The sequence below is a fragment of the Peromyscus maniculatus genome, chromosome 17 (assembly GCF_049852395.1).
Source record: "Peromyscus maniculatus bairdii isolate BWxNUB_F1_BW_parent chromosome 17, HU_Pman_BW_mat_3.1, whole genome shotgun sequence".
Taxonomy (NCBI): Eukaryota; Metazoa; Chordata; class Mammalia; order Rodentia; family Cricetidae; genus Peromyscus; species Peromyscus maniculatus.
In genome coordinates this window covers 4,003,359-4,017,280 of record NC_134868.1, presented here as the reverse complement: position 1 = coordinate 4,017,280, position 13,922 = coordinate 4,003,359, and the positions used below count along the sequence as shown (strand labels likewise).

The 13,922-nt window shown below is 49.0% G+C and overlaps 1 protein-coding gene across 6 annotated transcripts in view; it reads right to left on the bottom strand.

Moving 5' to 3' along the window:
• Eps15l1 (epidermal growth factor receptor pathway substrate 15 like 1) overlaps positions 1-13,922 on the bottom strand; it is a 94,271-nt gene that overhangs the window by 61,323 nt on the left and 19,026 nt on the right. For all 6 annotated transcript variants that reach the window (XR_013045265.1, XM_006989888.4, XM_006989889.4 and 3 more), the window contains exons 2-4: positions 4,840-4,881; positions 4,258-4,347; positions 3,251-3,298 (exon numbers count right to left, since the gene is read on the bottom strand). Coding sequence is in view for 5 of the 6 variants with exons in the window: in XM_006989888.4 (XP_006989950.1) it covers positions 3,251-3,298; positions 4,258-4,347; positions 4,840-4,881 (180 nt within the window). In the remaining variant the exon portion in view is untranslated. The remainder of the gene's footprint in view (positions 1-3,250; positions 3,299-4,257; positions 4,348-4,839; positions 4,882-13,922) is intronic.

Here is a 13,922-nt window from a genome sequence, read left to right as displayed (position 1 = left end):
GGGTTCACTTCCCAGCACCTACATGGCAGCTTACAACTGTCTGTAACTCCAGTTCCAGGGCATCTGACACCCTCACACCAACACATATAAAATAAAGTTAAATAAATTATTAAAAAAGGATTCAAGTAAAGGGATTTTCCAAAGGCAACGAGAGAGATGCTGGAGCAGTCCATACACTAACAATGACTGATGGGTCAAAATACACACAGCCTATGTTGTTTTCTGGTTTTGTGGGGTAGGGGTGGGGCCTGAAGCTTCAGGCATACCAGGCAAGCTGTACTTCAGCCCAGGTATTGGATTTAAAAAAATGTTTTTTAAAGAAACTATTAGTATTTATTTGGGAGGAGGGGTCATGTGCACCCAGGGGAATTCAGCTCTCTCCTCCCACCATGTGGTTCCAGGGACTGAACTCAGGTCACCAGGCTCATCAGCAAGGACCTTCACCAGAGGGACTGTCTCACTGACCTCCTGTTTTCTTTTTTAATACTTAGATTTGATACTTTTTTTTTTTTTTTTTTTTTTTTTTGGTTTTTTGAAACAGAGTTTCTCTGTGTAGCACTGGCTGTCCTGGGACTTGCTCTGTAGACCAGGCTGGCCCTCAAACTCAAAGATCTGCTTGCCTCTGCCTCCCGAGTGCTGGGACTAAAGGTGTGCGCCACCACCGCCCAGCTAGTTTTGCTATTAATTATGAACGTGTGCGCACAAGTGTGGGTACCCACAGAGGCCAGAGGCATCAGATTCCTGGAACTGGAGGTACAGGTGGCTGTAAGCAGCCTTGTGGGTACTGGGAACTGAACTCAGTTCCCTGCAAGAACAGTAAGCACTCTTAACCCTTGAGCCATTTCTCCGGCCTCCTTTTTTGAAACAGGTTCTTACTACGCAGCTGAGTCTGAAGGGGGACTCTCAATCCTCCTGCCTCAGCCTCCTGAGTGCTGGCATGACCTGTGTTCTGTGATGAGCCGTCAACTTGATACAACTAAAATGGGATGAGAAAGAGCCTTGATCAAGGAACTGCCTCCATCAGACTGGCCTGTGAATGTGTCTATGGAGCATTTTCTTAATTAATGATTCACAAAGACAGTGCCATTCTTGGGCTGGTAGTCCTAAATTCTATGTATGGGGCAAGCCAGGGAAGCAAGCCAGCAAGCACTGATCCTCGATGGCCTCTGCTTCAGTTCCTGCCTCCAGGTTCCTGCCTGGAGTTCCTAGTTTCCCTCAGTGATGGACTGTAATCTGTAAATCAAGTAACCCTTCCTCTACGGGTGCTTTTGGTCAGTTTTATCAGACAGAAGCAGGGGCACATATGTATCCTAGAGCGGAGCTTCTCTCCTGGCATAAGAACATGGGGAGAGCTAAGCCTTTCATGGGGATGTCCACAGAAACTGTACAGAAACACACGGTGTCAGAGGGAAGCTGGAAACAGGGCAGGATGGTGGCCAGAGGAACCAAATCAGGTCCCTCAGCTCCTTCACTAAGTGGCCGAGCAACCCCAATCACAAGGAAGGGAGGAACTGGTGGCTGGTGGTCGGGGGCCAGCAGATGGACAGGCTTGAGGCTTAGGATACAGAACAGCCTCAGACAGTGCCTGGGGGAGGAGCTGGGGAACTCGCCTGCACCCAGGCCCTGTGAGCACAGCGCGGGAAAGCCTGCTGTAAAGCTCCCACAGCCAGCACTGTGGACAAACACAATTCCATTCATAATATTTCTGAAGAGCATAGAGCCTAGGGCTCCAAGGGGAAGCCTAAGAGTGTCAGGGCTGACTGGCACACATGCCTCCACGGTAGAGGCCACCAGGAAATGGCCAGCCTGACTGCAGGCCCTGGTTAATGCTGTGACCACAGCAGTCTGACACAGCATTGGAATTGTGTGACTGAGCATCCCTGGGGAGAGCTGGCTATAAACGGGCTAGAAGGGGTGTATGGGAACCCATTAAACTGTGTTTGATATCTTTACAGAATTCTAAAATTACTTTGATACAGATTAGTCTTTAGGCTGTAAGGCATGGCTCTGTTTTAAGAGCACATGCTGCTCATGTAGAGAACCAGAGTTCAGTTCCCAGCACCCCATCAGGTAGCTCCCTCACCTACCTCCAGGGAATCTGGCACCTTGTTCTGACCTCCATGGGCCACATATACATAAACAAATTTTTTTTCTGGTCCCCCTACCCCTGTGGGTTTTTTTTGTTTTGAGACCAAGTCTCACTGTGTAGCCCTGGGTAGCCTGGCTCTCCACATGTAGACTAGGCTAGCCACAAACTCACAGAGATCTATCCATCTGCCTCTGCTGCCTGAGTACTGGGATTACAGGTGTGGGCCACTATACACATTACAATTTATTTAAATTATTTTAAATCTTTAAAACGCTTCAATAACTGGTAAGTTCATTGTGATGTTTTGTTTTGTTTTGTTTAAAGGTGGGTATGTAGGTGTGTACATGTATACATGTAGGTAGGAGTGGGTGCTCTGAGAAGCCAGAAGAGGGCATTGGATCCCTTGGAGCTGGAGTTATAGGTGGTTGTAAGCTGCCAAATGTGGGTGCTGGACCTGAACTCGGTTCCAGCTGAGTCCTCTGTCAGCGCCCTTGGTGTTTAGTTTTGATTGTCAACTTGACACAATGGGAACTCCCCAAGAAGGAGGTCTCAATGAGGAGCTGCTTCACTTAGGCTGGCTTGTGACGGGTTCCCAGGTTGAATGAGACGGGAAAGTGTACCCTCCGTGTGGGCAGGTGAACGGGAGACAGCATTGGTCCCTGTGCTCCCGACTAGATGTGACCGCTGCTTCAGGGTCTTGCTGCCTTCACTTGCCCCAAGTGCTGTGCCTGGAACTGGGAGCCACGGGTGGCCTTCTATCAGAGCTGCTTCTGGCAGGGCGACTTATCACAGCAGCAGGTAAAGAAGCCGAGACACGGGCGGTGGTGGCGCACGCCTTTAACCCCAGCACGTGGGAGGCAGAAGCAGGCTGATCTCTGTGAGTTCAAGGCCAGCCTGGTCTACAAAGTGAGTTCCAGGAAAGGTGCAAAGCTACACAGAGAAACCCTGTCTCGAAAAACCAAAAAAAAAAAAAGCCTGTGAAGAAGCTGAGACAGTCTTGAGACAGTTAAGGGCATACTTACAGACCTGCACTCCAAAGTGAGAGTTCCTCACTTGAGCCTGGCAGCTGTGTGTGGAGATAGCAGCCAGTGGAAGAAAAGTACGAGTTACCCAGCCTCAAGGGTGCCCAGCCCCTCCCCTGCTCTGTGTGTGCATATATACCTGTTTGTCCAAGAACCCTTTACCTTCGGGGTCCGCCAAGTCCCATATCTGTGGAGACATAAAAGTGCCTGTAAGTGTGACTGTTGCTCACCAGCCAAGTTGGATGGAACAGGTGTCACATCAACCACTTCTCTGGCATGGCACACAGCCATTTGGTGGTAGGGCCTAAAGAACCCCCTACGCCCACTTTGCTCCCTATTCAGTCATTACATGGCAATGTAAACCCAGAGCTATTGAGACATCAAAAGCACTCTGGTCCAGTCTGCTGCTTACACCTTGATGCTGTGGATATCGCTCTATATAAATAAAACACTGATGGCCAGTGACCAGACAGGAAGTCTGGGTGGGACAAGGAGAGAGGAGAATTGGGGAAACAGGAAGAAGGAGGGAGAGACACTGCAGCCGCTGCCATGACCAGCAGCATGTAAAGATGCCGGTAAGCCACCAGCCATGTGGCAAGGTATAGATTTATAGAAATGGGTTAATTTAAGATATAAGAACAGTTAGCAAGAAGCCTGCCACGGCCATACAGTTTATAAGTAATATAAGCGTCTGAGTGATTATTTTATACTTGGATTGTGGGACTGCAGGGCTTGGTGGAACCTGGAGAGAAGCCCTCCAGCAACACCTTGAAGGTGACCACCATCTGAGACTGACCAGGCTGACTTCAAACTCCAGAGATCCATAGCCCTCTGCCTCCAGAGTGCTGGGAGTAAAGGAACGCTCCACCATGCCTCACATTATAACTCTGGTTTGTCTTTTCAAAGACAGGTCATACTATGTAGCCCAGGCTGTCCTGGAACTCATGATCCTTCTGGAGTTGTGATCTTAGCCTCTCAAGTGCTAGGATGGGCATGGAAAGTCAGCTCTAAAGGAAAAAGAAATCAGGCCTTCAGATCCACCAGCTATAGCAAAGAAGCCCAGGATGTTCTGGCCCTGCCCAGGGAGGGTCTGCACAGTTGGCTTTCATTTCAGGAGTGCAGCAGACCATGCTTCATCTTCCCTACCTTCCCCAGGATGATGTCAGAGAGCCCCGACTTCTTCAGAAACAGCGCAGCCTCACTGGCCCCAACTCTTCCTGTGTAGGCAGGGTCCACCTGCAACAGGACAGCAAGAACTGACACAACACTTAAAGGTGCAGAAGTATCGGCACTGCCCCCGTGTGTGTCCACAGGAGTGACAGCACCACTTACAGACGCCATAGCCATGTGTTCACAAAGCTGCTGCAAATGTGCTCCCAAGGGCAACTGCAAAGATGATGGGAGGCTGGGTGCAACTCAGTGGCTGATCTGCTCTGCGTGTAAGAGGCTCTGGGTTCCACCCCCAGCACCAACACACACATGCACACATGAGGACATACAAAACACATAAAAAGGCACTAGTGGGCTGGAGAGATGGTCAGCGGGCAAAGGCGCCTGCCATCAAGACTGATGGCTTGAACTTTATCTCTGGGACCCACGTGGTAAAAGGAGAGAGCTGACCCTGAGAGTTGTGCCCTGACTGCCACAGGCACACCATGGCACAGGTGAACACGTGCACACTTACACAGCACAATAAATTAAAATGTAAAAAGATGCACTTAGACATACCTGCTTGTAGTAAGATTCATATAACGGATTTCCACTGGGAATCTGAACAAAACACAAGAGTCAGAAAGTGGTCACAAGTGCACGAAAGCACCCTCCCGTCTTGGTCTTTTTCCTCTTCAGGTGCGGTCCAGGCTGGTCTCTAGTTGTTTTGTTTCATTTTTGTTGGGACAAGGCACTATTAGAGAGCCTTGGCTGGCCTTAAACTCCTGGTGCTCCTCCTGACTCTGGCTCTTGAGTGCTGGTATTACTGGCAGGAACTGCCACACGTAGCCCCCAACTCCTCCTGAACTCTCCGAGGGTCAAGTGGTCTCCTGCCTTAGCCTCCTAAGTGGAGGTGACAATACTCAATGTTTCACCATCACCAAAATACACCCCGGTTCTGGTAAAAATGTATGCACCTGACAGCCAGAGCAAAGCCAAACCCCGCACAGAAACTTGCCTAGGGAGAGGCAGTGATGGGCCTCCTTCCTCACCCTGTGGAGTTTCTGTATATGACCCTGAGTCACCATAATGCACTTGGCTGTTTTCAAGTCCTCACCCATCTTGTCCTCTACCAGCTGCCTGACAAGTGACAGCACACAGATTCATGCTGCAGGCATCCTCCAGGATGCACACAGCCTCACGCTGAAAGCATCCACTCCCTCTGTGTGCGAAGCCAAGAGTCCTCCACTCAGCACCAAGGACACCCCTTGTTCAACCCAGGACTCTAAGGTCACCTGTCAGGCTCCAGCCACTCCCTCCCTCACTGGCCTCAACAGGATGTCCTTCTATGGAGAGGAAGAAGTCATCTAGGGGAGCAAGCCACTTCAGTGGGGAAGTAAGCAGCCACTATGTAGCAGTGGGGTCTCCCAGCCCTGGGGGAGGGGTGGTCAAGACAGCACGGGCTATGTAGTGAGGCCCTGTCGCAAACAAAAGAACAAGTAAACAAACAAGTGACTGTATGAAAAGGGCTTCCCCATGTCGGCACTTTATGGAGGCTGAAGTTCAAATGCAGGCAGCATCAACCCCAGTGAGGACTGGGAGGTGAGGCAGGGGCTCCATACTCTGAAGCATCAGGCTGCTATCACCCTGTCCCCACAGGAGTGTGTGTCCTGCCCACTCCCTCTGCCTGGCCAGTTGTAGGTGTCCTGCTTGGCCTTCCCAACCATCAGAGCTTACAAGAGCTAAATCTGTTCTTGATCAATGGCCCAGCCTTAGACATCCAGCACAAAACACACCGGGGCTGAATGAAGAAAGTGAGATGAGGCTAACTTAAAGAAGAGTGTTAACCACACAGCCGCAGGGAGATTGAGAGATTGAGCATTGCCGAGAGGTTTTCAAAACTTCCTTAAGTTGTGACGCACACTTTTAAATCCCAGAAATTCAAGAGGCAGAGGCAGGAGGATCTCTGAGTTTGAATTCTACATAATGAGTTCCAGGCCACTTAAGGTTACATATAGTGAGAACCCTGTCTTTAAAAACAAACAAATAAACAAACTTCTTTAGTCTGGCCTGCCTGTGATGCTGGTGGTTAAGAGTTTGAGTCAGGAGGGATGCTGTCCTGTGACTGCATAAGGAAAAGCCAGGGAAAGGACTCCCAGGCTCTGAACCAGCACTACCCAGCACAAGATCATTTCAGGTTCAAAACAATGCAAGTACAGTCAGCTTCTCTGGGGGAACCAGGCACCTGTAAGCAAAGCAAAATACCCAGACAGAGAGGCAGGAGGGGAAGTACAGAGGACTGCAGGGGAGAGGAAGGGGAAGAGGCTGGGTGGCAGGCTGGGAGCAAACGCTGGAGAAAGGGTGTTATGAAAATGCCACTATGTGGGGCTCGCAAGATGTCTCAGCAGGTAAAGGCGCTTGTTGTACAAGCCTGATGACCTGAGTTTGAGCTTCAGAACCCACAAAGTTGAAGGAGAGAATGGACCTCTCCACACATGCAGTACGCATGCACACACATACATAACTAAATACCTCAGCAAGCCTCTAGAAGAATCTCCCCAGAGCAGTAAGACAGAAAGGAGATGGGCTGTCTGTCATGTGTGAGAAAAGGTGGTGACGGCATATCACCTGCCATAGCTCATCTAACCCCACAGGTCTCCTTGGCAAAGTCCAGACTGCAAATATTTTCCTCAAGGTTTTGGAGGTAGTTCAATTCCAACCACGCACACCAAGCATCCACTCCCAAGGTGCTGTGGCTCAGTGACAGACAGCAGTAGGTTTGGTGCATTTATCACAATATTACATCTGGCTCATGCTTCCCACGGGCCTACAAGTGACAAGAGCCACTCTCAGGACAATGAGCTCAAGACCAACCAGCCTGAGCAACAAAGAGAGAGCCGGTCCTGGTCAAGACAAAACCCAAACCAAGTAAATCGCCAAATCCACGGTCGAGAGAAACACTGCCCAGCATCCAGGCTGCCATAGCCAGGCCCACTCAAGCCTGCTCCAGCCCTGGGGCTGGCTGTGCATCCTGAGAAGCCACAGCCCACAAGCCCAGGGGCAGGGCAGCAACAGCAAAGGTTTCATTAGTTCTCACACTTCAGTGCTGTGGACAGAGACAAGGAAGCAGGGCAGATGTCAGACATGAGTTACAATCCCTCTTATGCCATGGCTTCCTGGGGACACTGAAGCCACACCTGCAGGCCGTGTTAGTGTTCACTGTGACATCATCCAAGCCTCAGCCATGGCCAGTCTGTGGAACAGGCATGAGCAGACCTCCGTTGCCGCCAGCTTGTGATAAAGGCAGTGGTCCCCAGGGCGAGCTCCCAAGCTGGGACAGAGCCCTCTGTGGGCCCCAGGGCGAGCTCCCAAGCTGGGACAGGGCCCTCTGTGGGCCCCAGGGCAAGCTCACAATCTGGGACAGAGCCCTCTGTGGGCCCCAGGGCGAGCTCCCAAGCTGGGACAGGGCCCTCTGTGGGCCCCAGGGCGAGCTCACAAGCTGGGACAGGGCCCTCTGTGGGCCCACAGCTGCCAGGCAAGCTATGCTCGCAAGTCTCACCACAAAGGGAGAGGCACAGACTGAGAGGGACCACCCAGAGGACAGGGCTTTGAAGGCAAGAAGCTGCAAGGTTAGGGAGCTGGCTACAGCCCACTGCACAGCCAGGACACCACACTTGTCCCTTGACTTCTCCTCCAGCTGGCTGAGGTGGCAGGAAGAGGACATGGAGCAGTTTTGCAACGCCATAGTCCATTTGCATTAGAGAACTCGGGAACATGGCAGCACCCTGTGGAGGGGATGCTCTAGAGATAGCATCACAGCAACCCTCATCCTGGCTGGATCTGGCCAAGAGCAGGGTTCCTTACAAGCCTGAGTACCTGGTTATCTCCTGCTACACCCACACTCACTATGTGCTCAGCTGAAACTGGACTTCAGAACGCCCTGAGCAAGTGGCAGGGATGGGGAAACACAAAATAAAGAATTTAAAACTTGGAGAAAATTATGTATAATCCACTCTCCTAATAACAGATCATAGTGGAGCATGGTAGCACATGCCTGCCATCCCAACTCTCCCCCAAGTGGCGGCAGGAGGATCAGGAAGGAGTTCAGGGCAATCTCAGGTCCATGTGGAGTTTGAGGGAACCCTGGGATACCTGAGACCATCTTACCCCTCCTGACCAAGGACCATGCTCCTCACTGTTCACTCAATGTTTCACATCCAGCACTTTCATCTCATTTCATTTTGTTTTCTTTTTTCTTTTTTGGTTTTCAAGACAGGGTTTCTCTGTGCAGCTTTGCACCTTTCCTGGAACTCACTCTGTAGCCCAGGCTGGCCTTGAACTCAAAGATCCACCTGCCTCTGCCTCCCGAGTGCTGGGATTAAAGGCGTGCGCCACCACCGCCCGGCTTCATTTTGTTTTCAGATGGAGTCTTGGTACATATCCCTGGCATATCTAGCACTCACGATTTATCTCAGGCTGACCTTAAATATCAAGAACTATGGGGGTCCAGCCCCTCGATAGTCCCCTCCCAGGGTTGGGGAAGAATCTACAACCAGCTGATAATTAATCTTTGATGACAAGAAATGAATCTATGTACACAAAACTCTTTAGTCCATATACTTTATTATTCTGCGTCAATTACAAGCTTATATCCTGCTCTCATATTTAGCTCATTTCTAGCCTGATTTCTCTCTACACTTGTCTGCGGTCCCCTCTAGGTTCTATCTTAATTCCTTCATCTAGTTCTGGCCCCTTCTAGGTTCTCATCCATCTTGTTCCTTCCCATATCATCTTCTCTCCCATCTCCTTCTCTCTCCTGTTCCTCTCAAGTTCTTACCCAACTAGTTCTTCCATTCTCTTTTCTCTTCTCTGTCCTGTCGTGCCCTGGGAGTCCTGGTATATATACACTTACAAGCAGTATTCCCTTAGCAGTGCAAAGCCAGGCTTCCAGGGTTAAATGGAGGGGTGATAAGAATCACATAGGGAGGCAATAATCGTTAATTATCATTTGCAACCCCAAAGGGAAGTGACCAATGGGGAAATTAACTAAAGGCTAAATTCAGGTAATATCTAAGAGGGCTCTTATGTGCTCAACTATAATCTTAAACATGATTGGTAGAAAATGTTAAGAATCTATAAGTTGCTAGGTCAATGGGAGAAAATAAAACTGACTTCTTTTTTTCCTGTGGCTCCTATCTGTCCAAGCTATGTGCCATTTTTCTGCAGGGTGGGGGAAAGTGTGCTCGGTCGCTAGGCAACCTGTACAGCTAGATGCCTATGGTGATAGTTAAAGGGAGATCTGGAACTAGAGGTAAGGTTTGGGAAAGCAGGAAGTAAAGCTTAATTAGCACATCTGCCAGGCCTTCTCAAACAGGTAGCCCAGATGCTTAAGTCTGTTCTTAGAGAGTACAGAGGTATCTATAATAAGGTACTTCCCTCCATCTGGGGATGGACCTGGCCGGATGCTGCCAGTGATGATAATTACAGGGAGGCTTGAACTGGGGTTCTGGCTGAGCATAGCTGTCAGTGCAGAAGGTTATCTAAATATTCCTAGAAGTGGTTAGAGGTCGATAAAGTTAGTAAGGCTGTAAGAAAGGAGGGTCTGAGCTAAATTGTGTAAAGCTATTACTGAACATCCACCTGACTGACCTAGGCGGTGTCTCCTTGTGGAATTTATCTTAAATCAGGAGACTTGCATATGGACTGTTATTACTGTTAGTCCTTGAAAGTAGCCAAGGGAGATATCTGATTCCAGAGAAAGCCTTTCCTGAGGCAGTTCTCCAAATACCTGGAATGTGTATGTCCAGAGAGTGATCAGTCCACACTGTTAGCCCTTCTTAGGGGAAAGTCAATTGGGAAAGCTATGAAGGCACACATGATTTTCATAACAGAAAACAGCTGATGTATAACAAGCCAAGTGACACCAAAAACTCCTTGGGATTTGGCTTCCTCTGGAGGAATTCCCTGATCCCTCCAGGTAGTGACTTTGCCATAACCAGCTGAGTTCTTATGATAGATTCCTGCGGCCCGCAGCACTCAAACTCTCAGCAAACTCCTGCCTCTGCTTCCTGAGGCTGGGATTACTGGTAGTATGCACATGCCACCATGCCTGGCCTTCAGCTCCTCATTCGTTCTTCCTATAGGGCAATGCTATATATAGGGCAGACAGTATGCTAGCTCCTCTTTACTGGTGGGACAATGTAGTTTCCCCCATGCAGGCAGTGAGTGCTGAGGTTCTAGAAGCTCCAGGCTAGGAGGCTTTCATTTGACCCTAACTTGCTGCAAAGACAGCCCAGGTGTGGCAGTGCTGGATGTGGAACAGTTACATGGGCATGTGACATGGGAAAATGCACTCTCGGGGCTCCACGATGGTGCGCTTTATGAGATCAAAGCAGCTATGGCCAGACAGTGAACAAAAAAGCCCTCTGAAAACAGGTACTGCCTGCTGTTTGTCCAATCCTGGCTGCCCTGGGCCCAGGAGGAAGGGGCAGTCCCAAAGGGAAGCCTGGACGTGAAGCAAAGCACAGCCTGCAGAGGCATGAGTGCTAGTCCTGCCATCCCAGCCCTACTCCCAGGACACGCTGGCCTGCACTCTGGGAGAGGACACCACATCTGTCATGGCGCAAGAATGAGACCCCACTACATGGGCATGTTTGACCCCCAGAGCAACACTCTCTAGTCCAGGTCAGAGCTGAGGAGGAAGGAGCCTGGGAATGAGGAGCTTCGAAGCAGGGACAAGCGGAAAAGAAAGAGAAGCTGATCACAGCAGTATGACCCGCAGCTGTACTGGAGGCGCATTCCAGCCGGGACTACAGAGGAAGACCCTGTCTCAGAAACACAAAACCAGCAACAGGACAAAGGCTGTGTGTGGCTCGGCTGGTAGAGTGCTTGCCTGGCACACACGGAGCCTGGCTCCCACTCGACAAGCACAGATCATCCCAGCACTTGGGAGGGGTAGGCTGAAGGACGGACAGACAGGGAGGTCAAGATCATCCCTGGCTACACAGTGAGTCTGAGGCCAACCTCAGCTACATGAAACTCTGTCTTAAGAAAAAGAAAAAAAAAGTAGTTTTTGTTTTCATTTAAAAATTGGGCTGGCAAATGGCCCAATGGGCAAAAGTACTTTCCTTCAAGCCTGGTGTCTTCTTCAGTGTTCTACTGCTGTTAAAGAGACACCATGACTGTGGCAACTCTTATAAAAGAAAGCATTTTAACTGGGACTTGCTTACAGTTTCAGAGGCTCAGTCCATTATCATGTCAGGGAGCATGGCAACATGCAGCAGGCAGGTGCTGTAGCTGTAACTGAAAGCTACATCCTGATCTACAGGCGGAGAGAGACAGAGACTCTGGCTTGGCATGGCTTTTGAAACCTCAAAACCCACCCCTAGTGACACACTTCCTCCAACAAGGTCACACCTCTGAATCTTTACAATCCTTTCAAATAGTGCCACTCCCCAGTGACTAAGCATTCAAATAGATGAGCCTATGAGGCCGTTTGTATTCAAACCACCACCACACCTGCTGATCTCATTTCCATCCCCAGAACCCTCATAAAGACGCAGGAGAGGGGTGGTCTGTAGACACACAGTGTCCTCTAACCCCACACCCACACTGTGCACATGCTTCCCCCACCACCACCACAACCATAAAATAATTTAATTAACCAAGAGACAGAGCTGGGGCTCAGTGGTAGAGCACCAACTCGTGTGGACAAGGTCCTAGGTTTTTTGTTGTTGTTTTTTTTTTTTTTAATTTAATTTTTTTATTATGTATACAGCATATATGACAGCTGGCCAGAAGAGGGCACCAGATCTCATTACAGATGGTTGTGAGCTACCATGTGGTTGCTGGGAATTGAACTCAGGACCTCTGGAAGAGCAGTCAGTGCTCTTAACCGCTGAGCCATCTCTCCAGCCCCCATGGTCCTAGGTTTTATTCTCACCACTTCAACAAATAAGTAAGGAGGGAGGGAGAGAGGGAGGAAAAAATTAGGAAAAGAAGAGAAACACTGTTGAGAAGGGCAGGCTATGGCCAGGCCAGGCGGACAATGTCCCCCACTAGCAGCTACACTGGCAGAACATCCTGCCGTCAGGTGCCCAGGCCAGCAGGGCTTGAGGGCTCTTTCAGGTTATGGGTATCTTCCATACCACACAGCACCATCTTCTGAATGGGACTCAAGTCTAAACACAGAACGTTCCCAGGAGCCTTGCACACATCGCCTAGGGAGTTTCCTACCATATTCCATGCAAGCTGGTCCCAGCAGGTCAGATGTGTAACTTCCTGCCTGTGGAGCCATGTCCATGAGTAATTTTTGGATTTTGGATCACTGCCCATTTGAGATTTCAAGGAAAGCAATGCACAGCTTTGTAGCTGAAGTTTTCCTGGTCCTGCCTGGCTCCCTCAGCATGAACACACAGAAGCTTATATTAATTACAAACTGTATGGCCTAATGGCTCAGGCTTCTCACTAGCTAGCTCTTACATATTAAATTAACCCATTTCTATAAATCTATACTTTGCCACGTGGCTCGTGGCTTATGGTATCTTGCTTCTCATGGCTGCAGCTGGCAGCGTCTCCCAGCTCTCTCTTTCTCCTTCCTCTCCTCTAGTTAGAATGTCCCACCTAACCTTATTCTGCCTCACCATTGGCCAAACAGCTTTATTTATCAGCCAATCAGAGCAACACATTTTCACAGCATACAGAACGACATCCCGATCACTTCCCCTTTTCTTTCTATTCAAAAGGAAGGTTTTTGGGTGTTTTTAATTTTTTTATTTTTTCTTTTTTGGTTTTTCGAGACAGGGTTTCTCTGTGTAGCTTTTGGAGCATGTCCTGGAACTCGCTCTGTAGCCCAGGCTGGCCTCGAACTCACAGAGATCCGCCTGGCTCTGCCTCCCGAGTGCTGGGATTAATGGTGTGTGCCACCACCGCCCGGCGAAGGTTTTTAATATAGTAAAATTATATATATATTACAGTTATCAAGCAAGGATTAGTTATAATATCTAGTCTATTTGCATTTGGCAAAATTAAAGATATCCTATCTATCCTATATCTGTGAGCCTAAGGTTTTATATCTACCTTATCTCTTATCATAACCAAGGAAAACCATAATTATAACTATCTAGTCTTCAACTACATCAAAGACCTCAGAAGAGTATAACAATACCTAAGTAAACAGGAGGAGCATTGTAAGCAACTTCCAAAAATCTAGAATGAGAGAAACAGCTGGCTGCCTAGACAGTCACCCAAAGTTCTTCTGTAACGTTGGGGTATCCATCTTCAGCCTACAGGCCTAGGGTCTCTCAGTCGCTTCTCTGTGTGCTGTAGAATGTCTGGCAGTTTCTTCTGTGAAGCAGGAACCTGAAGGAGCATCTTGCCTTGCAAAGTTCAGTGGTCACCTTCCTATGGGTCCTACATGTCCAGTTGATACAACATTTTGTCAAGCAGTCCAGGCAAGAACAGTTTCTTGCCCAAATGGCTACTTTTGCCAAGAAGATAATTCCATATGGAGTGTCTTCAATGCCCATCTTTCTCTTTGAAATAAATCGGTGCTGCCAGGAGCAGATGTGTCTCAGTGTCCAGAAAGTCTAAGTTTTTAAAACATTTTAAATGCCATATTCTGTAGGTCTTTGAAGTGTTTGAAGATTACCTAACTGAATTAT